This window comes from Urocampus carinirostris, chromosome 12, assembly GCF_059441175.1.
Source record: "Urocampus carinirostris isolate Australia breed hairy pipefish chromosome 12, RoL_Ucar_1.0, whole genome shotgun sequence".
Taxonomy (NCBI): domain Eukaryota; kingdom Metazoa; phylum Chordata; class Actinopteri; order Syngnathiformes; family Syngnathidae; genus Urocampus; species Urocampus carinirostris.
In genome coordinates, this window is record NC_142360.1 from 41,272,872 (window position 1) to 41,300,660 (window position 27,789).

General features: G+C 43.8%; 2 protein-coding genes across 3 annotated transcripts; one reads left to right on the forward strand and one right to left on the reverse strand.

The window, feature by feature from the left end:
* Positions 1–704: 704 nt before the first annotated feature.
* On the reverse strand, positions 705–13,118 carry rtca (RNA 3'-terminal phosphate cyclase). 2 transcript variants are annotated; one of them, XM_088349498.1, is made up of 11 exons: positions 13,103–13,118; positions 12,546–12,758; positions 9,517–9,660; positions 9,323–9,446; positions 8,136–8,194; positions 6,289–6,430; positions 6,106–6,224; positions 4,682–4,740; positions 4,514–4,608; positions 933–1,037; positions 705–858 (listed from the first exon to the last, which is right to left on the reverse strand). In XM_088349498.1, exons 3-11 carry the CDS (start codon positions 9,621–9,623, stop codon positions 763–765), a joined length of 906 nt encoding a protein of 301 aa, XP_088205624.1. In that variant the 5' UTR covers positions 9,624–9,660; positions 12,546–12,758; positions 13,103–13,118; the 3' UTR covers positions 705–762. The 2 variants fall into 2 exon arrangements, with proteins under 2 accessions (XP_088205624.1, XP_088205623.1); XM_088349497.1 differs by lacking the exon at positions 13,103–13,118 and adding an exon at positions 11,189–11,289 and having other exon boundaries at positions 12,546–12,750.
* dbt (dihydrolipoamide branched chain transacylase E2) lies at positions 13,102–27,555 on the forward strand. Its single transcript, XM_088349496.1, has 11 exons — positions 13,102–13,196; positions 15,842–15,986; positions 16,057–16,132; positions 17,847–18,028; positions 18,093–18,220; positions 20,593–20,815; positions 23,231–23,397; positions 23,482–23,559; positions 26,425–26,616; positions 26,690–26,761; positions 27,243–27,555. The coding sequence occupies exons 1-11, from the start codon at positions 13,152–13,154 to the stop codon at positions 27,408–27,410; spliced, it is 1,476 nt and encodes a 491-aa protein (XP_088205622.1). The 5' UTR covers positions 13,102–13,151; the 3' UTR covers positions 27,411–27,555.
* The last annotated feature ends 234 nt before the right edge of the window (positions 27,556–27,789 follow it).

The window sequence follows — 27,789 nt, forward strand, 5'->3', positions numbered from 1 at the left end:
AATTTCGATTTTTTTTAGCGTGTTTTTCAGAGGATCTTTATCCACATCGTCAAAATAGAATCGTAAATACTTTTTTTTTTTTTTTTTGCATTTCATCATTTATTCATAGCAATGTGGAGTTCATACTTTTAATTTGTATTTTACTGTTTGGCATTTTCAGGGATGTTGTACGTGTTGTGGTTCGATTCTAAAGCCGTTCAATGTGTAACAAGCTAAAATTGTTTTGTATTTTGTCTTGTAGATCTGTTAATATTTTTATTTATATTTTAGGTCTTTTGCAGGTATCCTCTGAAAAAAAATAAGAAATGACTAATTACTCAATAATTTGGTGCATAATGTTTCATTATTATCGTTAAAAAAACGAAAAAATCTGAGAAGCTGTTTGGGAGCAGACTTTTCAGTGAGCTGAGCCAGAAGAGCCTGTTTTCTAAATAGAGCTGTTCTCTTGAGTGCGACCAGTACAGTAGTGATGAGAAAAAAGCAGGCGAATCGGCGACATTTTCTCGCAAATTCTTAATTATCACGTAGTCTATTGAGTCGGACTGCCAGGAAACACGGCAATGGAAATCATTTAAAAGCATTTTCAAGGAATTCTCCTAAAACGGAAGCATTTTCCTGACCTTGAAAACACATCAAAATTCAAGCATTTTTAAGGATTTCAAGGACCCGTCCGAACCCTGAGAGATGAAAGCAGACGGTTCGGATGCGATTTTCATTCATTTATTGACACCGTCGTTTTACAGGTGTGGAAGGGGCGGGGCCTCACGCCAGGTTTGGGTTGAGGAGCCCCGCCCCTTGGCACTCGATGACGTAGGTGACGTTCGTGTCGTCCCCGCATTTCTTTATGCTGAACTTGGCCTGGAAAAGGCAGGGAAAAATCACGTGACCTCTCGACCGTAGCTCCGCCCACCCGGCATCCCGTGACCAATCACCTGCGTCATCCGCTGCGCCACGTGAATGGCCGTCTCGGTGTGGAGGGTGACGGCGCCCGTCCGGATCCGAGACGTCCCGTCGGCCAGCGCCATGAAGATGATCAGCTGCGGAAAACCCCAACCCAACGTTTCAAAAACAAACATTTTTGGACCGAGCTCAGAGGTGGACTGACCCGGTCCCGGAGTGCCGCAACAAAATGTCATTCAAATAAGGGGGCGGGGTCAAATTGGCACCGATCGACCAATAGGTGAAAAGCTGAGGCGAATGGGATGCCTCTTTACTTAAATAACAATTTGTTGGGCCGAAATTCGCGACAAAATAAATGACAAAAATACACGACATAGCAGTTGTGGAAATTCACGACTAAATTCACGATCAATAGTCCAGTATTGACATGACACGATACGCGACATAATGAATGTCGACACAAACGGAAAACAAAAATGCTGAAATAAATACGCAACAACGTCGTTTACAAAATACACGACATTCATCGTCATAATAGTCCACATAGCAATTACAACCATACAAAGGGTAGGATATCGGGATCATACTCATATTTTATTCCTGCAGTCCAAATGATTAAAATTGGATGTTTTAGTCAATTTTTCACTTCACAACCGCTATTTAAGGTCCACGAAAACAAGGTGCCAGAAAACATCCAAAAATGATTCGTTCGGAAAGAGGGAAATGATAACTCGAGGGGCTGTCGTCAATTCCTAATCCCAAAGGTGAGCACCACCAGGAAAAGTATGTGTGTGTCTGTGTGTGGAGTCATATTTGGAACAATTTACAAGGGATCAAACAATGTCCAATGATTCATGTGTTCAAATTTAAATACAAAAAAACATGACTGGCGGAATACAGAGATGAAGAAAATGGGGTAGATTGGAATAGTGCGTCTAGAACTATGGTTAACTATGTTGTTATTGTTATATCATAACTGTTATTATTAATATTATTACAATTGTTGTTATTATCATTGGTGTATTTGGTGGGGAAGATGAAGGGGTAGGGAATAGAAGCATCTGCTTCTTACTCCCCTTTTTCGAACATATTATGTCACATTATTTTATTGTTGAGTTATTGTTTTTGTTCTGTTTTTATTTTAATGTTTGAATAAAGTTTTCATTCATTCGTTCATTTATAGTAGAGGAGCAAATTCACGTCAAAATCTAAGACTAACGAGTTGGCAAAAAGGTCGACAAAAAAAGTCGGAAAAGTCGACAAAGTACACAACAAATTTCACGATAATAGTCCAGTAATGACATGATAAACGACAGAATGGTCGGTCGGTTGGATCCCTAAAGCACACGGGCAGTAGGGGGCGCAACAAATGTTTCCACGCACTCTTGAACCGAGGACCTTTTGGGGTGTTGGACCAATGTGCAAACTACTACTGCACTACGTAAACATTGAAATCAATTCAAAACAAAAATGCTTATTTAAATAGATGACCTATCGGTCGACAAAATTCACAAAAAAATACACAAAAAATGACAAAGAAAATAGAATAGAATAGAAAATAGCCAACAAAATTCAGGACAAAAATCCGGACGAAATTCACTACAAAATACTCAATGGAATTCACGACCAGATTCACGAAATAATAAATACTGAAAAAAATACAAGACAAAATAGTAGACAAAATAGATAAATGAATACATGACAAAATAGACAAATAATGAGAAAACAATCTGCGAAATAGGCGAAGAAATACGTAACAAGAGGCAACAAAATTCACAGCATAATAGAAGACCAAATTCATAACAAAATAAGACGAAATTTTCGACGAAATAGAAGACAAAATAGGCGACGAAGGTTCAAAAATAGACCACATAAAAGATGACCAAAACTCACGTCAAAATTGAAATAAAACCATATCCAAATAATCTACAAAAAAAAATCAAATGAATCGTCGAAGAAATAAGACAACTACGTTCCTGCAAAATTTTCAACAAATGATATGACAAAGTACACATAATCGTCGGCAGAATTGAGTTGACGAAATACACGATGAAATTCACGACAAAAGCGATGATAAATCGGAGCAGAAAATAGACCAAAGAGCGCTCAAGCAAATTCACGACGTATTTCGCAACATAATAAACGAGTAAAAACACGACAAAACAAATACTAAAATACACGAAAACAATACTGTAAATACTGTCGTAAATACCGGACAAAATAGTCCACAAAATTGTGGACACAGCTCAGGAAGAAATTCTTGAGGACTCCATCGAAGACTACATCGATGACTAAATAGTCGGCAAAATAGGTGATGAATTAGGCAGCGAATTGGCGCCGAAATTCACAACAATAAACATCAATTCATTGATGACAAAATCGAGGAATAGACGGGATAATTGACCAAATTCACAATCCAATAAGAGGACATAAAAGACCACAGATGAGAACACATCATAGTCTACGAAATCAATGTCAGGAATTATCCATCCATCCATCCATGATCTGCACTGCCTATCCTCAGTAGGGTCGCGGGGGTGCCAGAGCCCATCCTGGCCATCTCCGGGCGGTAGGCAAGGGACACAGGGACAGACAACTCACTCGCTCATTCACACCTAGGGACTATTCAGACCGGCCAATTATCCTAGAATCCATGTTTTGGGGATGTGGGAGGAAACCCACGCAAGCACGGGGAGAACGTGCAAACTCCACACAGGGGGTTCGATCTCATGACCTCAGAACTGTGCCGCACACGCGCTCACCACTGCGCCGCCGTGCTGCCCTTCAGGAATTCATTCATGGCCAAATAGAAGAAGAAATAGTTGACGAAAAAAGGGTCCAAAAAAAGAGTCGCCGAAATACACAAAGAAATTCCCAACCCAAAAATGACAAAACACACCAAGGACTAAACAGTCGACAGAATACACGACGAAATTCACGATAAAACAACAAGATGGAGGACGAAACCGATGATGATGATATATATCACAGGTGTCAAACAGGCAGCCCGCGGGCCAGATCAGGCCCGCTAAGGGATTGAATCCGGCCCGCCAGACAAGAAGCGCAAGAGAAAAACGAGCTGCAGGTTGAAATAGGTCCACTTGATGTTGCCAAAGCCAGGTGCTTCTCACAAAGACACTTTACTTGTATTTATTTCTCTCTCTCTCCCTCTGTTTTCCACCCCTTTTCCCCCACTCTGTCCCTCTCTTTCACTCTCTGTGTCTCTCTTTTCTCTTCCTTTGTTGCTCTTTTCTCTTTCTCTCTTCCTACCTTACGTCCCTTCTTTTCTCTTTTCTCTCCTTCTGTCTTTCTATTTCTCTTTGGATTTCTTTCTTCCTCTCCCTTTCTTTTCCCCCTCTCTCACGACTTTTTATCTTTTGTTTCTCACGCTCTCTCTTTCTTTCTTTGTCCTGCCCTCTCTCCTTTTCCCTCTCTCTTTCTCTTTAATCTACTACTCCGACCCCGGACAGAACGTTTGTTCTATGGTGTGGCCCCCCGAGTTCAAATGAGTTTGACTCCCCTGATATACATGATCCAAATATCGGTTCTTTTCACAGGAAATGAGGCCCCTCCCGATTGGTGGACGTGGTGGGCGTGGCCAACCCCCACTCACCTGATCCTGCAGGAATTCATCCACGCATCCGTTGTGGGAAATGTTTCTCAGCAGCATCTCTGCCGCCTGCGCGCCCACTTTTTCTGCAGAAACGCCTGAAAGCGACCCAAAACACGAGTCACGCCGGGCTGCCCCCCGGTGGTGGGGAGAGGGCGGGGCCGTCCTCACCTCTTTTGCCCAGGGCCGAGCCGGCGAACAGGCATCCCGTGGACGACTCTGCGATGATTCTAAAGACAAAAAAAGAGCAAAAGGCTTTCTTTTGGCTATCCCTTTTTCATGCTCAAATTCAAGCTTTTTTTCAAGCACTTCCAAGGACAATTTATCCAGTACCTTCAAAGGAAGAAGTCCAGCCCCGGTCAAAAACTTTAGTGACTAAAATAAAGTCACTAGGATATTTTTGGTGTCAATGGGCTGCTCTAAACTGACATGAATTCTGCCATTCGGCTTCAACAATGCACGCGCAGCTTCAACACGTCTCACTTGTTGATAAACACGGAAAGGGCTTTGTAAGTTTTGGTATTTGAGTTTAATACAGGAGACAAAAAAAAACGACTGTATGGATAAAAACTGAAAAATTAGCCCAATTTGGATTTTTGGAGTGCATTCAATCTTAGAGACGGCTGCTCTTAAGCTTTTTGTTTTACTTCTTTTATTTATATTTGGTGTGTTTTTCTATTTTGGTTAAAATAGAATAATTATTTTGGGGGGGCATTTTATGGTAAATGGTCTGCATTTCTATAGAGCTGTTCAAGTCAATGAAGACCTCCCAAAGCGCTTTACAATGTGCTTCACACTTACCCATTCACACATTGATAGCAGCCATGCAAGGCGTTGAAAGAAAGAAAGAAAGAAAGAAAGAGAGATGAAAGAAAGAAAGGAAGAAAAAAGGAGAGAAATAAAGAAAGAGGGAAAGAAGGAAAGAAAAAAGGAGAAAGAAAGAAGGAAAAAAAGAAAAAAGAAGGAAAGGAAAGAAAGAAGGAAAGAAGAGAGAAAGAAGGAGTAAATGGTCTGCATTTCTCTACCGCTTTTCAAGTCAATGAAGAGCTCCCAAAGCGCTTTACAATGTGATTCACACTTTCCCATTCACAAACACACTCACACACCAATAGGGAGTCTGCCTCCAAACGTTTTGAGGATAATCAAGATGCTAAATGGCCTGCTATTCTATAGCGCTTTTCAAGTCACTGAAGAGCTCCCAAAGCGCTTTACAATGTGCTTCACACTTACCAATTCACACTCACACACCAATAGCAGCCATGCAAGGCGCTAACCTGCTTATTGGGGGCATTAGGGATTCAGTGTCTTGCCCAAGGACACTTCGACATATAACACGGAGGAGCCATGAAGCAAAGCTGCAACCTCTTGATCCCAAGACGAGCGCTCTATTTATAGAACTGTCGACTTAAGCATTTATATTTGATTCTATTGCATTTTTCGGGATTTGATGGTATGGTCTGTGTTATAAAAGCTATAATAGTTTTGTATTTGACGCCTTTTTTGGGAGAGCCGTGAATATTTTCATTTCTATTTCGTGCGTTATTCAGGGATCCCCTGCAGGGGGCTTCGTCGCCCACTCGGCGGGCACGACTCACACGATTCCGTTGCCGTTCCCGCAGGCCTTCTCCTCCCGCACGGCTCGGACGTCCACGTCGGGTTCCTTCAGTTCCCGTCGGATGGCGTGCGCGGCGGCGGCCGCCGTGGCCTCGGCCAACTGCGGGAAGGGAGGCGGCCACGTGAGGCGTACGGCGAGACGACGGGCACGGCGACGGGCCGACCTTCAGAGGTAAGACGCCGGCCACGAAGGCGCGGCCGTGGATCTTGCGGATGTTTCCTCTGTCCAGCAAAGTGACGGCCTGCAGGGATCGGAGGGCGGGGACCGACACCAGCACCTCGCCGCCGCCCTTTGGGTAATAGCCCCTGACAAGAAAAAAAAGAATAATAACCAAAACATGATCAAAAGGGGCAGCGTGGCGGCGTAGTGGTTAGCGCGCGTGCGGCACAGTTCTGAGATCGAATCCTCCTGTGCGGAGTTTGCATGTTCTCCCCGTGTTTGCGTGGGGTTCCTCCCACATTCCAAAAACTTGCATGTCAGGTTGATTGGCCTAACAAAAATTGTCCCTAGTGAGTTGTCTGTCCCTGTGTGCCCTGTGACTGTCTGTCCGCTGCCCACTGCCCGAAGATAGCTGGGATGGGCTCCGGCGCCCCCGCGGCCCTACTGAGAATAAGCGGTGCAGATCATGGACTGTTCCCATTATAAGAATAACAGGGTGGAAATACGATGCTTACCTCATCAGTAAAACACTGGAAAAGGGTTCAAATAAAGAGTGATACTTACTCTTCTTGAATGTTTTCACTTCAAAAAATGGCGACATCAGAGAGTCATGTGACTAAAATGAGGTTTTCTATAAAACTCTTATCAGAGTAACAAAATCTCAAAATATATGACTTTGTCAGTGGGACGTTTGCATGTTCTCCCCGTGTTTCCTCCGGTTTCCTCCCACATTCCAAAAACATGCAAATCAGGTTCATTGGCCGGTCCAAATTGTTCCTAGGTGTGAATGAGCGAGCGAGTTGTCTGTCCCCGTGTGCCCTGCTATTGGCTGGCACCCAGTTCAGGGTGTCCCCTGCCCACTGCCCAAAGATGACTGGGATGCTCCAGCACCCCCGCGACCCTACTGAGGATAAGCCGTACAGATCATGGATGGATGGATGGATGTCGGTGGGACTGGCATGGCAACAGATTACAGGAAAGACCCATTTGATAAGATATGGAGGACGGCAGAACTCGAGGAAGGCTCGCTAGAAATGTTGTCCGCTGAATAGGATCCAATTTGCTATTTTAAGAAAATGCTGCTCGGAAGACAAAGGGAAACGGAGGTGCAATCCTGCCATATGAAGAAAGAAATAGCTCCAAACATATGCCACAGAAATAAATCACGCAATACCTAAATAAATGACATTAATGTAATGTATTCGTTTATCCATGCATTTTGCCATTTATTCTGTCTATGGATCTCTGTATTTCATTACCACTATTTATTGAAGTATTTATTTTGTGGAGTCATTTTGTTGTCTATTCAACAAATGATATTGTGTATATTGTTTAGAGATTCTTATTTTGTCTTGTAATTTCATTATTTCAATCTTTATTTCAATATTTATGTCGTCCTTCATTTGGTCCTTTACTTTAGTATTTTGTCATATAGTGTCCTTCATTTTCTAACTTAATGATTTCAATCTTTCTTTCAGTATTTATTTTGTCACGCATTTTCTTGTGTATTCCGTCGCGGATTTTCTCATCCATTTCAGTATTTTCTCGTGTCGTTTTTTTGGGGGGATTATGTCTCGCATTTTGTCATTTGATTGTTTCAATATTTATTTCGGAATTGATTTTGTCATACATTTGGATGCATTGTGAATTTTGTCATTTAATTATTTCAGTATTTATTTTTGTCATTTTATATACGAATTCATTTCATTTTTCCATGTATTTCAGTATCATCTCGTGTATTTTAGTCAGGAATTTCCTTCTAAATACCAAAATGAATAAATAACTAAATGAATGACAAAATACACAAAAAATTAAATGCAGGGGCGGACCCGGAACGGAGCCGGAACTCACCTCCTGGTGACGTCACAGTCGAAGCGGACTCCGAACTTCTCCACGATGGGCCTGAAGACCTGAAGAGCACCAACAGCAAGTTCAGACCTTCCAACTGGAACTTCTACAGCAGGTTGGTCTCCAACGTGGTGCGGGCGGGCACCGGGGAGGCTCCCGAGGACAGTTGAGGTGCTCGCGGACCTGTTCTGAGAATAGCTCACCAGTGCTGGGTGATCACCACGCTCTAGTGATATTATACTTATATTTGTTGACCCTATTTTTATAATGAACCTTGTAATAACATCGTAATAACATGATCAGTTGTTATTCTAGAAATTCAAATCAATGAATTCCAATGAACAGGCTTCATGGACAATAAAAAATCTATTCAAGTATTGATCGTTATTTTTAAGCAATTCATTGACAGAAGTAGAATAGGAATTTATTCATGTATTAAATAATTTTTTTATTGATTAATTTGAAAGGAAATACAACAAATTCATTTCCAATTGATGGGTTTTAGAAAGCGAAAGACCCAAAAAAATTTCATTAGCGAGCTATCTGGTTAAATTTTTTATCTCTTATCCATTTTGAGCTATTGAGCAAGCTAGCTAGCTAGTTTTTACATTTAGCTAAAGTTTGACCTCTTTTGGCTATCTCGCTTTTTTTTTAGCTTTTGATCTGGTTCTTTAGCTGGCTTTTTACTCTTTTAGCTAGCGATCTAGCTCATTTTTAATCTTTTACCTGTTTACCTTTCAAACTACCTTTTTAGCTATTTAGCAAGCCATTTAGCTAAGTTGCCATATTAGAAATTCATATAAAAGTGGGTGCCCTTCAGATTCAGATCTACTTTATTGTCATTCTAGTACACGTGTATACAGAAGGAAATGTCGATACATCTGACCCGCACGGTTTCCTTGAATGTACAGATATAAATAAAATGTTGTATTGAGTTGGAGTATTGAAGTACTAATAATATACTAAATAATTATGGCTATGTATAGTATTTTACAGTAGTGCAAGGAGTGCAAGAGGAGCAGCTAACCAGATGTGCAAAATGGGCAGTCAAGTAAACAAGTCAGGTAAACAGTAACAATAACACTGTAGTACGATAATTGTGACGCTAATTGTGAACAATAAGTAGTTGTCCGATTGAAAAAGGTCGGAGACCCCCGTTCGACACAAAATCCTCCCAACTGGACGCCTACCTGGAGAGTGTAGTCAATCTGCGGCGCCATCTCCGCGTTGGTTCCTCCTCGAAGACACAAACTGGAGGCGGCGTCGCCGTAGAGGGCGCACGGCAGCGCCACCTGCAGGAGAAGACAAACGCTCCTGACACGCCAATGAGGACAATTTCCCGCTTCAAACACGCCGGTAATACCCGCATTTCGGCCGCGCTCACCCTGCCGTGTGCGGGTCGGCCAGGTAACTTCCCGCTCGGATTTTCGAAGGCGCCAGACGGACGTCGGTGGAGCCGATGGCGCCGCCCTGCAGGACGCCGGAGCACATGTCCCGGACCAGCTGGAGGCCGCTCAGGTGCTGGGGCCTGAGCGTGCACAAAAAGCAAGTATTTTCAAGGGCCATTTTTCCAGTACCTTCGAGAAATCCGGCACCCATCTAAAGAACATTTTTGTGTTTTTGTTGATGACAAAAATAAAGTCGTTATCTTGCTGCTAGCACATACTTCATGCAGGTATAACGGAGTTCATTACGTTAGACAAAAAAAAAGAAAGTACTATATGTACAAAAGCCGAAAAATGACCAGATTTGGACTCATTAGGAGTTTTGTTTTACTTATGTTAATTTATATTTTGCGTGTTTTTCAAAGGACCAGTGTCTACATTGGTCATAAAGAATTGTAGAAAGTTTATTTCATTTTATCATGTATTTATAGCACTGAAGAGTTAAATCTGTTTAGTGTGTAAAAAGCTAATTTGGTTGTGTATTTTTCGATTTTTTTTTTGTAGATGTGTCAATATGGGCAAGTATCACTAACATTGAGTCATCCGAGTTGGAACACACACCAATAGAAGGTTTTTGCTCTCGCTTGAATTTATTTTGCGATCAAATGCCTGCAAAAGAGTGTAGCACGGGCATCTTATCTGGAAAACGGGTGAGACGATAGCATTCATCCTTTCCTGGTACTTTGTTAAATTTGATCTAAAACTGAAAAACAAAACTTTTGGCACATTGATCTGATAGTTCCAGGCATTCCCAAACGTGGCCATTTGGAGACGACCAGTTTACAGCCCTAAAACATTCGCAATCGTGTATTGTACGTTGGCAATTTTTTAAAATTTTTTGAAAGAGTTGCAAACGTTTTCAGTCTCTTTCTGCGTCTCTATCATGATTGTGAACACTTGCGCGTAGAAATGCTGTGGAAAAGTATCCCAAATGATGTCGCGCGGGTTCATTTTTGGCTCTCGTTTGAACACGCGTCGTAAAATGATTTGTCTAACTCATGTGTCACTCAACATTTAAATTAAAGTTTCATCAATAAAGGCTCTTAACAGCCAATGCAGGCAGTGGACCGTGGAAAAAAGCCTGCCATCGGCCGAGAGTGGTGTAACTCCTTTTGGAAATCATTTCACAAGTCTGTTTATAGTTAGAGGGGAGTTCTGGAGCCAAACGAACAAACTACACAGAGGAAAGTCGAAGGAAGACGTGCTTTTACGGTGTGTTTGGGAATCAAGATTTCATAGGGTTGGATTCTCCGGATTGGCCATTTTTGCGGACGCTCAACGAATTTGATGACGGGCAGGGGACGCAATTGGCTTTGTAGTTTTCGGGCATTTTCATTCAGACTGACGGGGATGTTTCGGTGATGGGTATATTTTGAAAGAGTCGAAGTCACCGCCAATACACAACTTTGCTTCTAGATAGTCTGACGGCCTGCGGGCGGGCCCGAAGAATGTTAAGGGTTTAAGTTACTGCAGGAAGGAAGACAGATTTTAAGTGGTGTTATCATGATTTCATCAAATCATCATGAGCTTTTATGGCTCTTTGGGTCAAAAAAGCTTCCCGACCCCCGATAAAAAATATTTTACGCTCAAGTTGAATAGACGGGTCTTGACCTGAGGCCCGGGGTGCTCCTGCCGGCTCGGACTTTGGAGACGGTGACGGAGGAGCCGCTGATGCAGCTGAGTGCCGCCGCCACTCGCAGGATTTGTCCGCCCTGCGAGACATCACGCAAGACGGGACAAGACGGGACATCGGTGAGACCGGTAGCGACTGATGGTCAAAACAGCTAGGAAGCTAGTGTCGAGTCGAAAGATTTAGGCGTGAGAAACGAAGCCTCGTTTGGCGGTGTGTGTCGGGTAAGAGTGTCACGTGACCAGTCGGGAAGGGGAAAAATGCCTTGTTGAGCGGAAAGAGGGACCAGTCAGCAAGGTTTTAAAACTGCTTCAATCTGTTGATAATGAGTAGCAAATTGGGCTGTTCAGAAAGAGAGATAGAAAGAAAGAGATAGAAAGAAAGAGAGATCAAAAGAAAGACAGATTGAAAGAAAGAAAAAGAAAGAGAGATTGAAAGAAAGAAAGACAGATTGAAAGAAAGATAGAAAGAGAGAAAGAAACATTAAGTAATACACAGAGAGCTTACCTAAAAGTAAAAGGTTTATTTTCAGACTGATTGTATTGTTTTGTGATTATGTTACATTAAGGTTAGTTAGGAAAGAGGTCTAAATCTAGAGAAAGCTAGAGCTCTTGTTGGTGATAGGAAGGAGTGGAGAGGCGTTGTGAAAGGATAGTGGGATGTTTAGACGCGTCCTATGATGCGGTAGGGGTAAACCAGCGAAAGAGCCCTGCTGTTGAACAAAAGAGTGTGTTGTGTCACCCTGACCCGAGTGACATGGCCGCTTTCTGGTGTCCCGTTTCATCTGGAGGGACAAAAGCATGACCACCTTAGGTGCCGGGGTGCCGAACTTGTTTGGGTGTTTGGGCATTTGGGTTGGTCATGGTCCCCAAAAATGTTTGTGTATGTTTTTTCTATTTTTTTCCCTTTTATTTTCTTTGTTATTGTATGTGTTTGTCTTGCTGTCGGTCACCTCTCTCGAGGGATATGACCAAGGTAGATAGATAGATGTCTAGATAGATGTCTAGATAGATGTCTAGATAGATAGATAGATGGATAGATAGTTCGCAGTCTTTCAGTTAGTTAATGAATACTCAAAGACAAAATCGACATTGGAGACAATTGTTTTCTTGAGCAATAAACAGCTGTTCGTGGAGTTATAAGCCTGCATTAATGTCGTTATTTGTTGAGAGGAATAAAACAAGTTAATAACATTTCATTTTGATTCTTCATTGTTACCTTACAATATTAAATACAGCTGCAACACTGCACTACAGCAGCAGGGGTCGGTAAAGAGCGAATATGGCTAAAACTGTGTACTCGTAACGGCTGAGTTTTTCCTATAAATAGCTTTCTCACCCCCTCCATGATGCTGCCGTCGAGCTCTACTGCCGGTAGTGATTCCATTGCCGAGTCCAAGTGTGCGCTGTTGCACTTTTGAGTGGTTATCGCAGCTCTTTTGATACCGAATTGATAGCTGGAACACCGCAAAAGACGCGCTGGCATCTACTTTCGCTTTCCGATTCTTCTTCGTTGGTTGCGGGCTCACATGGAGTGGTTTTACCGCCGCATCTGGCAAGAGAAAGAACTGCATTTTTTTCCTATTCTTTTTTTAAAGCATTCGATTTCCCCACGCAATCCTATTATTAATAGATTTCAATCCAACCTTGTTTCTTTTAAAATTGAAGTCAAAAAGAAGGCCACTAAAACGAATAACATCTACAAAGATGTCGGTATTCTTATGTCACTGATCAATTTCTTCTGCCCCTGGCATGTTTATTTATATTTCTTGCGCATTTTTTCTAAAAAATTGAGGCAAAATTGCAGTGAAATATTTGTATGGAAATTGTATTTGCCTTTTTTTCAATTAAAACATTTGTTTTCAATTTTCCACGCCCTCTTTTTTGTGAGCGTACGTTGATTGGCTGCCGGTGGGGCGTGCGTCGGTGACGTAGGGGTAACAAGATGGCGGCCATGGCGAGAGGTTCTTCCGCGGCGTTCCTCCGAATGGTGCGTAAAACAAACTTTGCAGAACTAAAAATAAGAGAAAAAAAACGCAAGCAAAATGCTTCTGGGCTTTGTAAAATTATTGAATCGTCGCCACTTTGGCTGGACAGATGCTAATGCTAGCAGGCTAGCACCAAAACAGAGTCCCCCAAACATTCAGTACCTGCTAGCAAGAAGGTGAACGTCTACAATTAATCATACTCGGATACTCAACAACACTACCGTTTTTTTCCCGTTATAAACTTCTACCAAATTGTTTTTTACCACTTTTTCAGATTTAAACCACAGAAAAAGTTTCTACTCGAGACTAGTATTTGACTCTACGCTTGCTTTTATTTTGAAGTCTTTATCTGTGGCTAAATCAGCTCCTACGTTCGCTTTACATTTCCGTTTTGCTTCAATCACTGGTGCTGAACATGTGGCCCTCGGGCTGGATCAGGCCCGCCAATGGTTTTAATCCGGCCCACGAAACAACACTCTCGTACTTTTTCCTCCAATCATTTTCTTTCATTCTTTTTTTTCATCCCCACTTTCTTTTTATCTCCTTTTTTCCTCTATCTGTTGTTCTTTCTGGGGCAGCACTGCGGATGAGTGGTTAGTGTGTCTGCGGCACAGTTCTGAGGTCATGAGATCGAAGCTTCCTGTGTGGAGTTTGCATGATCTCCCCGTGCTTGCCTGGGTTTCCTCAGGGCACTCCCAGTTGTCTATGTGTGCCTTAAGACGGCCAAAATGGACTCCAGCACCCCCGCGACCCTTCTGAGTACAAACGGGGCAGATGGATGTTTATCTATCTTTCTCACTTTTCAATGTTTCTTTTTTCTTTTCCCAGTCTCTTTAGCCTTTTCTTTCTCTTTTTCTTTCTCTTTCTTTTTTTGTCTCTAGTGTCTTTGTTTCCATTTTTCCTCCCTCTCATTATCTCTATTTCTCCCTCACTGCCTTTCTCTTTCTTTTATCTCTTTCTTTCTTGCTCCCTTTTTTTCTCACTCTCCTCTTCTCTATTTATTCTCTCTCTTTTCTCTTTTTCTTCTTCCTCTCTGTTCTATGCTCTCTATTTGCTCTCTTTCCTCATTTCTCTATTTTGACCCTCGCTCGCTCTCTTTCTTTCTATTTCTTTCCTGCCCTCTCTTGCCTCTTTTCCCTTTTTTTCTTTTCAATTTGAACCATTTATCTTTTCTGTAATTTCTCTTTTCTTTATTTACTCTCTTGCTCATCTCTCTATTTTGTCCGCTACTTTTCTCTCCCTCACTCTTTTTTCCCCTCTTTCTATCCATTTTTCTCATTTTCTTATTCTTCTCTCTCTTTCATCTTTTTTTTCTCATGATTTCTTTCTTTCTTGGCTTTTTTATATTTCCCTTCATTTTTTTATTTTTCTCTTTCTATATTTGGCTCTTTCCTTCTTTTTTATCACTTTCTTCTTACTCTTTTATTTCTATCTCTTTTTCCATCTCTTTCTTTCTCCTTTTTCTCTAAATTGTGCTCTCTCTTTCTTCCTTTTTCTGTCCCTCCTTTTTACTGAGAACAGGCTCCCTCGCTATTGGCTTTAAAAGCCACCTTTAAAAAAAAAAAAAAAAAAAGGGGCGCGGAGCCCCGCCAGAACCGGTAAGGCAGGCCAGTTGAGTCGGCGGACCCGATTGTGACCTTGTACTACAGCGGTACCTCTACTTAGGAATGAAATCGGTTCTGGGAGTAGCTCTGTAACCTGAAACATTTGTAAGTTGAGACGCTTTTTGAATGAAAAATGCGCTCATCCCTTCCAAATCATAAAAGAGCGTCACAACATAAAACTCATGGAATTCAAATGAGATGACTGCACAAACAACATCAAATGGGAGGCACAGATGTAGAGGAAAAACAGTGATACAGAGAAAGAGAAAAATAGTGAGAGAAAAAAGAGAAAAGAAGGAAGACAAATAAAGCAAGAAGCGAGAGAGAGAAGAAAAGAAGAGCGAGAGAGAAAAAGAAAGAAGAAAAGAGAAAGGGTGACAGATGACAAGAGAGAAAGGGACAGAACAAGAAAGAACTAAAGAGCAAGAGAATGAGAGTAAGCGAGAGACATGTAGAGAAAGAAGCAGTCATAGAGAGAAAGATAGAGTGGAACAGAGAAAAAAGAATAAGCAATAAAAATAAAGAGAGAGAGAGACAGAAAAAGAAAAGAGAGAGAAAGAGGGTGAGAGATTACAAGAGAGAAAGAGACAGAACAAGAAAGGACAAAAGAGCGAAAGTGATAGAATGAGAGTAAGAGAGAGACATGTAGAGAAAAGCAGTGATACAGAGAAAGAGAAAAATAGAGAGTGAAACGGAGAAAAAAAGAGAAAAGGAGCAAGAAAAATAAAGAAAAAAGAGGGAGAGAAAAAGAAAGCGAGAGAAAGTAATATAGCTCCAGGGGCTTTGCAAGCGTCAACAGCAAGCGGACATGTTTCAAACTGCGGCTCCTTTTTCTCCCGCGCATTCTTCGAGCGTCGTCTCGCGGCCCGGATTCAAACCTTTGGCGGGCCCGATTCGGCCCGCGGGCCTCCCGTCCGACACCCGCGTCCCAGCCGGTAAACGGAGCCGTCGTTTTCTCGAAACGAATCCAAAGACTTACGGCTGTTGCTGAATAGCGGAGGTGGCGCGGTCTCCTTAATTTTGTGTTGGGCTTTTCCCCGCAGCTGATCCAGCAGTCTCGCCGGCGATGCCTCCGTGTGGGCGAGGGGCGTGGCCAGGCCTCGCTTTGCCCCGCCCCCGCGCCGCGCAGCCATCGGCAGACGCACCGAACGGCTTTCCAGCGGGTTCGCACGCTGCACGCGTCCGCAGGTGGGCCGCACTTTTCGGAATCGTGTCGAGCTCGTCGGCCATTTTACTGACTTTATTTGTTGGGACGCAGCTCGCCGCGGCGCCGTGGTCCAGTTCAAACTCTCCGACATCGGCGAGGGAATCATGGAAGTGACGGTCAAGGAGTGGTAGGTGCAACATTGGCCCCGTGACTTAGACGCTAAGCAAGGTCCTGACACATTATCACACAGACACATCACACTCTGAGCAAGTGTCCTGTAATAGATAGATAGATAGCTACTTTCTTCATCCCCGTAGGGAAATTCACACTTCCGGCAGTATCCTTTTGTTGTTTATTAATAGATGAATAGGATGGCCTGGGGGTGCTGTGTTTGTAGTTTAGCAACAGCGGAGTGGATGACGTCACACGCTAGGCCAAAAGTTCAACGTCCCTGCGGCAGAAGGAAATCTTTGTGCCCAGGGTGACACCGCCTCCTGTTCACCTAGATAGCGAGTCCGCCTCCTCTCCGCTTCCCGCAGGCTGAGTAATAATGATAAACTCACATTTTTGTAGACCAGGACCCAGAGGGACCGGGTCCTTGGCTTCAGGATCATTCCATCTCAGGTTAAAATCAAGAATCATGGATTTGGATTGGTAGACTATCTTAGAACAATACATGATCCAATCATCTGAGGCAGACTCCCTGTCGAAAATATCCTAGTGAGCCAAGTTTCTGGAGTTTCTCTGAACTGTTAGGCAGGATGACTGACCTTCCCTTCACTAGAACCATATGTTTCCTAACTCAAGAGCACCAGACACTGTTCAGAACGAAGAAACGAATACAATTTCATACATAAATCAATACCATTTTCAACAACACTAGCAGTTAAATGGTTAAATAGTACCTCCAAATAGTACCTTCAAGGCAGAATGGCCAGAAAAAAAGAGGACCGGCAGTCCGTTCTTGTTCTAAGAAATGAGGGGTGTGGAAATTGCCAAGAAACTGAAGATCTCCTGCAACGATATGTACTACTCCTTCAGCGATCAGCACAAACAGAGTAGAAGAAGTGGGAGTTACAGTTAAGCAAGAGAACAAATACATTAGAGTCTGTAGTTTGAGAAATACACCTCAAAAGGGCCTCAACAAGCAACTTTATTAAATGGTACCTGTAAAATGTCGAAGTCTACAGTGGAGAGATGACTCTGAGACGCAGGTTTTCAAGGCAGGATGGCCAGAAAAAGGGAACTTTCATGTGAAATTCGACCGTCTATTCTTGTTCTAAGAAATGAAGGCTATTTCATCCGAGAAACTGCCAAGAAACGAATGATCTCCTGCAACGATGTGTACTACTCCCATCAGAACAAGAGAACAGCACAGAGTAGAAAGAGAAGTGGGAGGCACAATCAAGCAAGAGAACAAGCGCATTCGTTTCTAGTTTGAGAAATAGGCGCTTTATAAGGCCTCACAAAGCAGCTTCACTAAATAGTACCTGTAAACTACCAGCGTCTACATCTACAGCGAAGAGGGGACTCCGAGATGCTGGCAATAAAACATCCCTATCTGAGACTTTTGGAGAGGACGTCGTCGGGCGTCGCCCCAAAATATACGCGGAGACAGAAATATGACAAAAAGGGAACGTCCTTTATTCAGCAACATTCATTCAAGCCACGATCAAAATTTGTCCAAGAGACGCTGGGCTTTATAGTGTGTTGTGACTTCTTGTATCAACGTTATCTCATAACATCCTGCCAGATGTCTGCACACCAGGCTGCTAATTTACAGTTCATCCACAACAATACTGATCAAAAAAGGAAAAGATGAACATGGGGCAAAAAAACAGACATTTGATAAGTTCAAGTTTGATGGAAAACGGTGTGAACGCTCGCGTACCTGTGCTCAGGTACGTGAAGGAAGGCGACAAAGTCTCCCAGTTCGACAGCATCTGCGAGGTCCAGAGCGACAAAGCTTCGGTGACCATCACCAGCCGATACGACGGCGTCATCACCAAACTCTACTACGACGCCGAGGACGTGGCCCTGGTGGGGAAACCGCTGGTGGACATCGAGACCGAGTCCACTTCAGGTGCGTGCCGGCTTTCGGGCGTCCGGGGTCCGACGTCCTTGACGCGGTTGTGGTGCCGGTCCAGACCTGATCCAGGAAGAAGACGTGGTGGAGACGCCGGCCATGGCCCGAGAAGAACACACCCACCAGGAAATCAAAGGCCTGAAGACGCAAGCCACGCCCGCCGTTCGACGCCTGGCCATGGAGAACAATGTCAGTCCTTTCTCGCTTATTGACCGACACTGTGACGGACGGCGGTAAACCCTAGTAAACCCTACTCCCTCTAGTGTTCGTGCCTGTGTAATTGCGCCCTGACCAGACCTCCTCGGGGCTCCAAATGACAAAATTCATCCATGGCTAGAATCTGTGCATGCGGGGAAAAATAACACAGGTTCCTTTTACGGTTTGAAAACAACAGTGACAAGCCTGCTCTGACATAATGGCGTTGTCACGTGAGGTGTCACCGCCCCCTACTGGTGGCACGCAAGAGGACATCTCTATTTAGAAAACCGGCTTTTTGGGGCTCGGCTCATTGAGAAGAGAAGGCTGCCGAACGGCTCATCGGATAGTTTCTATGATTATCAATAATAATACACCATGCACCAAATTATTGATGAATTAATAGGTTCATATTTTTTGCACGGGATCCCTGCAAAACACTTGAAGTACAAATGTAAAATATTCAAAGATCTACAAAAAATGTTGAAATGCAAAACAATTTGAGCTTTTTACACACTGAACAGATTTCAAGTCAAATAGCAACACGGAATCCCTGAAAATGCCAAAGGATAAAAAATATATATCCCACCATCCATGATCTGCACCAGTTATCCTCAGTAGGGTCGCGGGTGTGCCGGAGCCCATCCCAGCCATCTTCGGGCAGTGGGCAGGGGACACAGAGACAGACAACTCACTGGCTCATTCACACCTAGCAAGAATTCAGATCGGCCAATTCACCTGGAATGTGGGAGGAAACCGGAGTGGCCGGAGGAAACCCACGCAGGCGCGGGGAGAACATGCAAACTCCGCACAGGAAGGCTTGTCGCTTAAATGAAACCCATGACCTCAGAATTGTGCCACGGACGTGGTTACCACTAAAATAAATCTCAAAAATATGAATTCTATTTGAACCCATGTAGACACAAATCCTCTTTCAAATGCTTTGCTACGGGACAATCAGTATCATCAAAAAGACTCCATCATTTGGCCCATTCTTCTGCTTTTTGCACATTCGGTACTATTTGAGTTTTCCGTATTGAACTCCATGATTAGCCAACAACTGTAAAGCAGTGGTTAGCGCGTGTGCGGCACAGTTCTGAGGTCATGAGATCGAACCTCCTGTGTGGAGTTTGCATGTTCTCCCTGGGCTTCCTCCCACGTTCCAAAAACATGCATGTCAGGTGAATTGGCCGGTCCAAATTGTCCCTCGGTGGGAATGAACGAGTGAGTCGTCTGTCCCTGTGTGCCCTGCGACTGGCTGGCAAGCAGTTGAGGGTTTCCCCTGCCCACTGCCCGAAGGTAGCCGAGATGGGCTCCGGCACCCCCGCGACCCTACTGAGGATAAGCGCTGCAGATCATGGATGGAACTGTAGAGCCCTTTCGGTCTTTGTAAACAAATGAGACGGCTTCGTATGCATTGTTTCATCAGAATGGCAGAATTGATGTCAGTTTATAGCAGCAAAATGACACAAAAATATCATTGAGAGGACCAGCTCAAAGTAGAACCAAGTATATGCTAGCAGCAAAATCAACAACAACAAAAAAATGTTCTTTTGATCTGCGATGGATTTCTTCCTTTAAAGCAGGGGTGTCAAACTCATTTGAACTCAGGGGGCCACACGGTAGAACAAACATTCTGTCGGGGGCCGGACGAGTCGATTAGAGAGAAAGAAAAAAAGAGAGATAAAGAAATAATAGAAAGAGAGAGGGAAAAGGAGAGAGGGCGGGACAAAGAAAGAGAAAGAGGGAGAGAGCGTGAGAAACAAAAGAGATTAAAAGAGAAGTCGTGAGAGAGGGGGGAAAGAAAGGGAGAGGAAGAAAGAAATCCAAAGAGAAATAAAAAGACAGAAGGAGAGAAAAGAGAAAAGAAAGCGCAAAGGGTAGGAAGAGAGAAAGAGAAAAGAGAGAAAAAGAAAAAAGGAAGTTTGAGCAAAAGAAGTTATAAAGACACAGTGAGAGAGAGACAAAGAGCAACAAAGGAAGAGAAAAGAGAGACACAGAGAGTGAAAGAGACAGAGAGTGGGAGAATAAGGGTGGAAAAGAGAGAGAGAGAAATAAATACAAGTACAGTGTCTTTGTTGGAGGCACCTGGCTTTGGCAACATCAGGTGGACCTATTTCAACCTGCCGCTTGTTTTTCTCTTGCGCTTCTCTGAGTGTCGTCTGGCGGGCCCGATCTGGCCCGCGGGCCGCCCGTTTGACACCTGTGCTTTAAAGGTACCGGAGAAATGGAAAAGGTGACCTTGAAAGCGCTTATATTTTCCCGTGAAAAAGCCGCCCGCTGTCTGGGGTCCACGATCGGCAGGCCTCGGCGGAAAGGGGTCTCTCGACGGCCATCTGGGAAACGCCTCCTTTTCTCCGGACTAGATCAAGCTGAGCGAGGTGGTGGGTTCGGGGAAAGACGGACGCATCCTGAAGGAGGACATCCTCGACTTCCTGGCCAAACAGACGGGAGCCATCTTGCCCCCGACGCCCTTCCGGGAGATACGGACTCCGCCGCCGCCCCCCCTGGCCCCCGCCGTTTCCGAACCCGAGCGCGCGGTCCCTCGTCCCGCCTTCGCCGGGAAGGACGTCACCGAGCCGCTCAAAGGTATCAATGAATGCGTGAAAACGTGATTGGAACATTCAAATCAAAAACTCAACAACAAACTAATGTGACATAACATGTTGGAAAAGGGCTAGTAAGCAGCAAATACCTCTTCATCTTCCCTATGAAATACACCAACGATAACAACAATAGAAATAATATCCATAGTAACAATTATGATATAACAATAACAACAAAGTTGACCATAGTTCTAGACCAGGGGTGTCAAACAGTCAGACCGCAGGCCAAATCAGGCCCGCTAAGGGATTGAATCCGGCCCGCGAGCAGGGTTGGGTAGGGTTACTTGAACGGGATGACTTTCAATGACTTTTGGATGACTCCAATAGCAAATATTCTAATAAAAGACAAAAGAAACTAAATATGAATAAAATGACTCCATTTTGTGCAGGCTTGGGGAGTAACGGAACACATGGAACAGCAAAAATGATGTTTGGATTGATTATCATTTTGTTTCTGTGGCGTTTGATGTTCGTTTTGCCGGAGATCAAGAGCCAGGAGAGAAAGCTTACCGCGTGTTGTGAGTCATCATTGTATTCCTATTTAGTTTCTTTTCTCTTTTCTTAGCATATTTGGTATCGGAGTCATCCAAAAGTCATTGAAAGTCATCCAGTTCAAGTAACCCTACCCAACCCTGCCCGCAAGACAAGAGAAGCACAAGGGAAAAAATGAGGGTTGAAATATGTCCACTTGATGTTGCCTAAGCATAAACGCTGTACTTGTATTTCTCTCTCTCTTTCTTTGTTTCTCACTCTCTTTCTGTCTCTTTTATTCTCTTCCTTTGTTCCTCTTTCTCTCTCTGTGTCTTTATAACTTATTTTGCTCTAACTTCCTTTTTTACTTTTCTCTTTCTTTCTTCCTACCCTTGGCGCTTTCTTTTCTCTCCTTCTGTCTATTTCTCTTTGGATTTCTTTATTTCTCTTTTTCTTTCCCCCTGTCTCACAATTTCTTTATTTATCTCTTTTGTTTCTCACATTTTCTCTGTCTCTCTTCCTTTCCCTCTCTCTGTCCCATCCCCTATTTTTTCTCCCTCTCTTTCTCTTATTTCTTTCCTTCTTTTTTCTTCATCTATAATCTACTAGTCCCGGCCCCCGAGCGAATGTTTTTTCTATTGTGTGGCTTGAAATCCTCCAAAACCCTTGAATAAGAATCTTGCGTTTTCAAGGTCAGGAAAATTCCTTCATTTCGGGATAAGTGATTATTTCCAATGCTATGTTTCTTGGCAGTCCATAGAAAAGGCGATCAACGAAGACAAATTGAAAGAGTGCGAAAATGCTTTGGTGGCTCGTCATCATGGCTTTGTCGTGTGGAGAGTCAGTAGAGGGGTACAGTGAGTGCTGTCGCAGCAGAGCGTGCGCCACGCGATCAATAAAAGATCGAATGCGACGACAAAAAATGATCATCTGAAAAACGCGCAAAAAATATGGAGACTGCTCTTAACATATCAAATATGTTTCTTTTCAGTTGACATACAATAGAGTTCAGAAAATCAACCATTACAATCATTTCTACATCCATCTCGACAAGATACTTTTAACAAATAATCGTCTGGTGGTTTTAACATTTACAATGAATTCAACTCGACATATTTTTCAATCTGAATTTGAACCGACATCATCCTTTTTATATATTTGTCAAAACAGAAATAATGACAATAACGAGTATAAAAACGGGAACAATTGACCTGTAATGAGCGACACGACAATACACACGCCAGGGGGTTAGCACCTCCGCTGGTTCTCGATATCTACGAGGGGAATTAGCATTTTAGCACACCGTATGGCAAAAGTAACATCAATGGCGACAGAAACAAAACGAAAATCAATCCAAACAGCTCCACAACATCGATAATATTACTGTGTATGTTGCGGTTTTAATGTTGTCATTTAACTTTTTGCAGAGCACCAAAAATCGTGGCTTACCGAGACTGCTAACACTATCCGCCTTCCGGTCATCAAATCAGAAGCTTAACTAAACCTTACCCCGTACCAGCAGGTGGCGCTGTTGGACTCGTTATTGCAGGACACTGATACACAAACTATACAAACATATTTTTCCTTTATATTCATATCGGACACGATTATTACCTAGCAACTATAGAGTCCTTCCCTGGTGTGACATAGCAAAGCTGCGCGTGGATTGTTAAAGCAGAATTGACACAAAAAGATCCTCGAAAGGAAGAGCTCACTATGTGCTAGTAGCAAGATGGCAACTTTATTCTAGTCATCAAAGTTGACAAAAAAAAAACCTTTCCTTTTGATCGGCACTGGGTTTCTGTTTTTGAAGGAATTAGAACAATTTGAAGGTGCTTGAATTTGGCCATGGAAAAGGTGTAGAAACCCTGTTTATGAATAACACCGCTTAGCTTAGCTTAGCTTAACTCAGCACGCGGCTTTGCAGGCTTCCAAAAGGCCATGGTGAAGAGCATGACGGCGGCGCTGCAAATTCCGCACCTGGGGCTGTGCGACCAGGTGGACCTCAGCCGGCTGGTGGCGCTGCGGGCGCAACTGAAGGACGAGGCCCGAGGGCACGGAGTCAAACTCAGCTACATGCCCTTTTTCCTCAAGGTGGGTCGCCCTTGTTTTTTCCCAGGCCGCCCTTTTGTTTCGCTCGCCGTCTCCGCCCGCTAACCCCGCCCTCCCGTTGGCCAGGCCGCCTCCCTCTGCCTCAGCCACTTCCCCATCCTCAACGCCTCCTTGGACGAATCCTGTCAGAACATCACCTACAAGGTAAGGTTCTCGGTTTGCTCTCCGGGCCCGACGCCGCCTAGAGGTCGGATATTTGGGGATTCGAAGGATATCGGTATCGGCGATTTATTCATTCGACAGGGCCGATTATCGAGGCTCCGTTACAGCCTCTCTCGAGGTTTGAAAAGTGCTTGAGTTTTAGGCAAAGTGCTTGGAAATGCATACAAATCTTGCCATGTTCCGTAGGTTTAAAATTGGGGTTTTAAACTTATTTGATGGTTCCAAAATACTTGTAGGATTGGGACTACGTTAAGGTTTAGACTCCTTATTAGGGTATTAAACTAAATTTTGGGTTCTGAAATAGGCTTGGGGTTAGGGTTTACAGCTAGAGTTAGAGGTTAGGGTTTTAAACTGAATGTAGGGTTCCAAAATAGGTTAAGGGCTAGGGTCAGGATTTGAAATGGGGTTAGGGTGGCTAGTTATGGTTTCACATCTAATTTAGGGTTCCAAAATAAGGTTAGGGCTATTGTCAGGGTTTGAAACTAAGGTGTAAGCCCATGATCTGTTGATTGGCACTGGATTTGTTCTCTTAATGGTACTGGAAAAAATGGCAAATTGGCCTTGAAAGTCCTTTAAAAAGGGCTTGAATTTGGCCATGAAAAAGGTGTACAAATTCTGACATGCTAACCGCTACATGCCAACGGCGACATGCTCACGAATAAGTGCCGGTAAGCCATGCTAACGAGTCATGTCAACGGCTATATGCTAATAATTTATGCTAACGACTACATGCTCACAGATAAGTGCCGACAAGCCATGCTAAGGGCTACATGTTAACGAGTATAGATGCTAACGAGTCATGTCAACGGCTATATGCTAACAATTTATGCTAACAACTACATGCTCACGGATAAGTGCCGACAAGCCATGCTAAGGGCTACATGTTAACGAGTATAGATGCTAACGAGTCATGTAAACGGCTATATGCTAACAATTTATGCTAACGACTACATGCTCACGGATAAGTGCCGACAAGCCATGCTAACGGCTACATGTTAACGAGTATAGATGCTAAAGAGTCGTGTCAACGGCTATATGCTAACAATTTATGCTAACGACTACATGCTCACAGATAAGTGCCGACAAGCCATGCTAACAGCTACATGTTAACGAATATAGTGGCTAAAGAGTTGTGTAAAGAGCTATATGCTAACAATTTATGCTAACAATTTATGCTAACAACTACATGCTCACAGATAAGTGCTGACAAGCCATGTTAACAGCTACATGTTATCGAGTATAGATGCTAACAAGTCATGTCAACGGCTATATGTTAACAATTTATGCTAACGACTACATGCTCACAGATAAGTGCCGACAAGCCATGTTAACAGCTACATGTTAACGAGTATAGATGCTAACAAGTCATGTCAACGGCTATATGTTAACAATTTATGCTAACGACTACATGCTCACAGATAAGTGCCGACAAGCCATGCTAACGGCTACATGTTAACAAATATACTGGCTAAAGAGTCGTGTAAAGAGCTATATGCTAACAATTTATGCTAACAATTTATGCTAACAACTACATGCTCACGGATAAGTGCCGACAAGCCATGCTAAAGGCTACATGTTAACGGGTATAGATGCTAACGAGTCGTGTCAAGGGCTATATGCTAACAATTTATGCTAATGACTACGTGCTAGCGATGCCAGAGCCCAGCGCCAAGTCTCACAATATATGCTGGAGTTTTCTAGGTGAAATCATCTTGTATTGACATTTTTAGTTATTTATTGGGAAAAATGTTAGGAGCTATTTCAAATTTCATCTAGCATTTGGGGCGGCAGTAGCTCAGGAGGTAGAGCGATCGTTTTAGGATTAAGGGATCCCAGTTCGAATCCCGGCTTGTCCGTGTTACATGTCGAAGTGTCCTTGGGTAAGACATTGAACCCCCAATTACCCCCAATAAGCAGGTTAGCGCCTTACATGGCTGCACAGATCACGACCGCTATTGGGAAATGTGAAGCACACTGTAAAGCGCTTTGGGAAGTCATTGACTTGAAAAGCGCTAGAGAAATGCACATCATTTCATTTCATTTGCTGCATTTTATTTCCGATAATGTTAGTTTTTGGTTTGAGTGGAAGATTAGTCATGTCAGTTAATAAATTGACTATAAAAGGGTTATGGAGAGCTCTTCAAATTTTGTTTTAGATATTAACACATGTACTTCTTTTTGCATTCTTATGACGCTGATTTTTCTAAGCTTTCATTGGAAACAAGAATTCTGGCTTATCGGCCTCCTCCTTGTTAGGTTTGAAATCTTCAAATGTAGCGTTTAGCAAATTGTTGGAACGAGTTATCTGACTCCATTAACCAAACACAACCTACGTTCACCCAACAATGCGTGCTCGTTTCTTGATGGAAAAGACGGACAAGAAAAGTTGACATTTTCGCACGGGGGCAGATTTCATTTCATAAACAATTTAACCAAGTGAACTCCATGGAATACGGCCGAATCGGTCTAATTAGTGTCGTCGGAGTCTCTGGCAAGCCTCCTCTCGAGTCCTCTAGCTTTTTTCTCTCGGCCCACGCCTTTCCGCAAGATGCCGTGCCGACTCCTCCCACGGGCGTGCCGATGAAGCCCCCCGGGCTCCACCACCTCGGAGAAGAGCGCCGCGATGTCCGGAATTAACCTAAACAACACCGAGCGTTTTTACGTCACGGGGGCCTTGTTCTCGCGACATCGCCTGCCGTCCTCCGTCAGAGTCCCGTTATTAAAATTCCCTAGTCAAAATATCCTGCATTCGGAACGGCGTAACCCGCCATTGAACTATAGCCTACCCGGTGAAAATCTTCATAAATGTAACTTGTATTCAATGGTATAAAATCCTTGATCCCGCAGGCCTCCCACAACATCGGGGTGGCCATGGATAGCAGCCTGGGTCTGCTGGTGCCCACCGTCAAGAACGTGCAAGTTCTCAGCATCCTGCAGGTGGCGCAAGAGCTCAACCGGCTCCAGGAACTGGGCACCAACGGCCAACTGGGCACGGCCGACCTGAGCGGGGGAACCTTCAGCCTGTCCAACATCGGATCGGTGAGTCGCTCCCGAGAAGCGCTCTCGGATCGGAACCGCTCTTTTGAATGGAAAAATCCACTTTTGCCCACAGATCGGAGGGACCTACGCCAAGCCGGTCATCCTTCCACCGGAGGTCGCCATCGGAGCGCTGGGCAAAATCCAGGTGGGCCACGGGTGTCCAGCATGCGGCCCGCGCCCTATTTCGGGCCCGCCGGGGGTTTGAATCTGGCCAGTGAGACAACGAATGCTCTCTCCCTCCCTTTTCTCCTTTTTTTTCTTTCTATTTTTCTTTCCGTCTTTCTTTTTATGCTCCCTCTTTATCTATTTCTTTTACTCTCTCAAATTATTTTTCTCTCACACACTTTCTCTTTCTTTCTATATTTTTATTTCTTTCTCCTTTCCTTCCCTCTTTTCCATTTCTTTTTGTCTCTCTCATGTTCTTTTTTCCGACTTTTTCTCTTCTCCCTTTCTCTCTCTCTATTATGCTCTCTCTCTCTCTCTATTTTTCTTTTCGACCTCTGTCCTTCTCTCTCCCTTTTCTCTCTTTCTCTTTAATCTGTTAGTCCGGGCCCAGTGAGATATTTTTTTGGTATCCTATCACGCGGCTTCCTTCGGGGTCCCTGATGGCTCCTCTCGCCGCTCAGGTGCTGCCGCGATTCGACGCCTCGGGTCAGGTGACCCGCGCCCGGATCATGAACGTGAGCTGGTCGGCCGACCACCGCCTCATCGACGGCGCCACCATGTGTCGCTTCAACAACATGTGGAAAGACTTTCTGGAAAATCCCGCCAGCATGCTGCTGCACCTCAAGTGAAGCTCCGCCTCCCGATGGGATAGCTCGCCCTCGCCCCGCCCGCTCCCTCTCGCCATCATGTGTGTTTCTTATTATGGTCTGTTACAGCCTTCTTCACTCGCCCCGGGACAAAAAAGTAAGATGAAATAAATACTGTAGTTCTAAACCGTGTGGACTTGTGAATGAAATCGTCCGGTATGGAGCGATGCCGCGGCGCCATCTGCTGGAAGACTTAATACTGCAAGCAAGGAATTCTGGCTATTTTGAGAGAGCTGGCTCTTTTGGCTGAGATAACTAAAAAGCCATTTTTCCTAGCTCAACTCCCTAATAAGAGCTGGCTTTTTCTTGCTAACCACCCTCAAAAGAGGCAGTTCTTTCTTAGCCCTCTGCCCAAATATGA

Bases quoted from the DNA above. Each gene is read 5' to 3' on its own strand.
- rtca (XM_088349497.1), bottom strand. From the start codon at position 12,692: ATGCCAGCGCGTCTTTTGCGGTGTTCCAGCTATCAATTCGGTATCAAA. The intron at 9,447-9,516 runs GTGAGCGCGGCC...TTGGCGTGTCAG, and splicing joins GCCGACCCGCACACGGCAGG to GAGCGTTTGTCTTCTCCTGC. The intron at 1,038-4,513 runs GTGAGTGGGGGT...GGTTTTCCGCAG, and splicing joins ATGAATTCCTGCAGGATCAG to CTGATCATCTTCATGGCGCT.
- dbt (XM_088349496.1), top strand. From the start codon at position 13,152: ATGGCGGCCATGGCGAGAGGTTCTTCCGCGGCGTTCCTCCGAATG. The intron at 13,197-15,841 runs GTGCGTAAAACA...TTTTCCCCGCAG, and splicing joins CCGCGGCGTTCCTCCGAATG to CTGATCCAGCAGTCTCGCCG. The intron at 23,398-23,481 runs GTGGGTCGCCCT...CCCGTTGGCCAG, and splicing joins ACATGCCCTTTTTCCTCAAG to GCCGCCTCCCTCTGCCTCAG.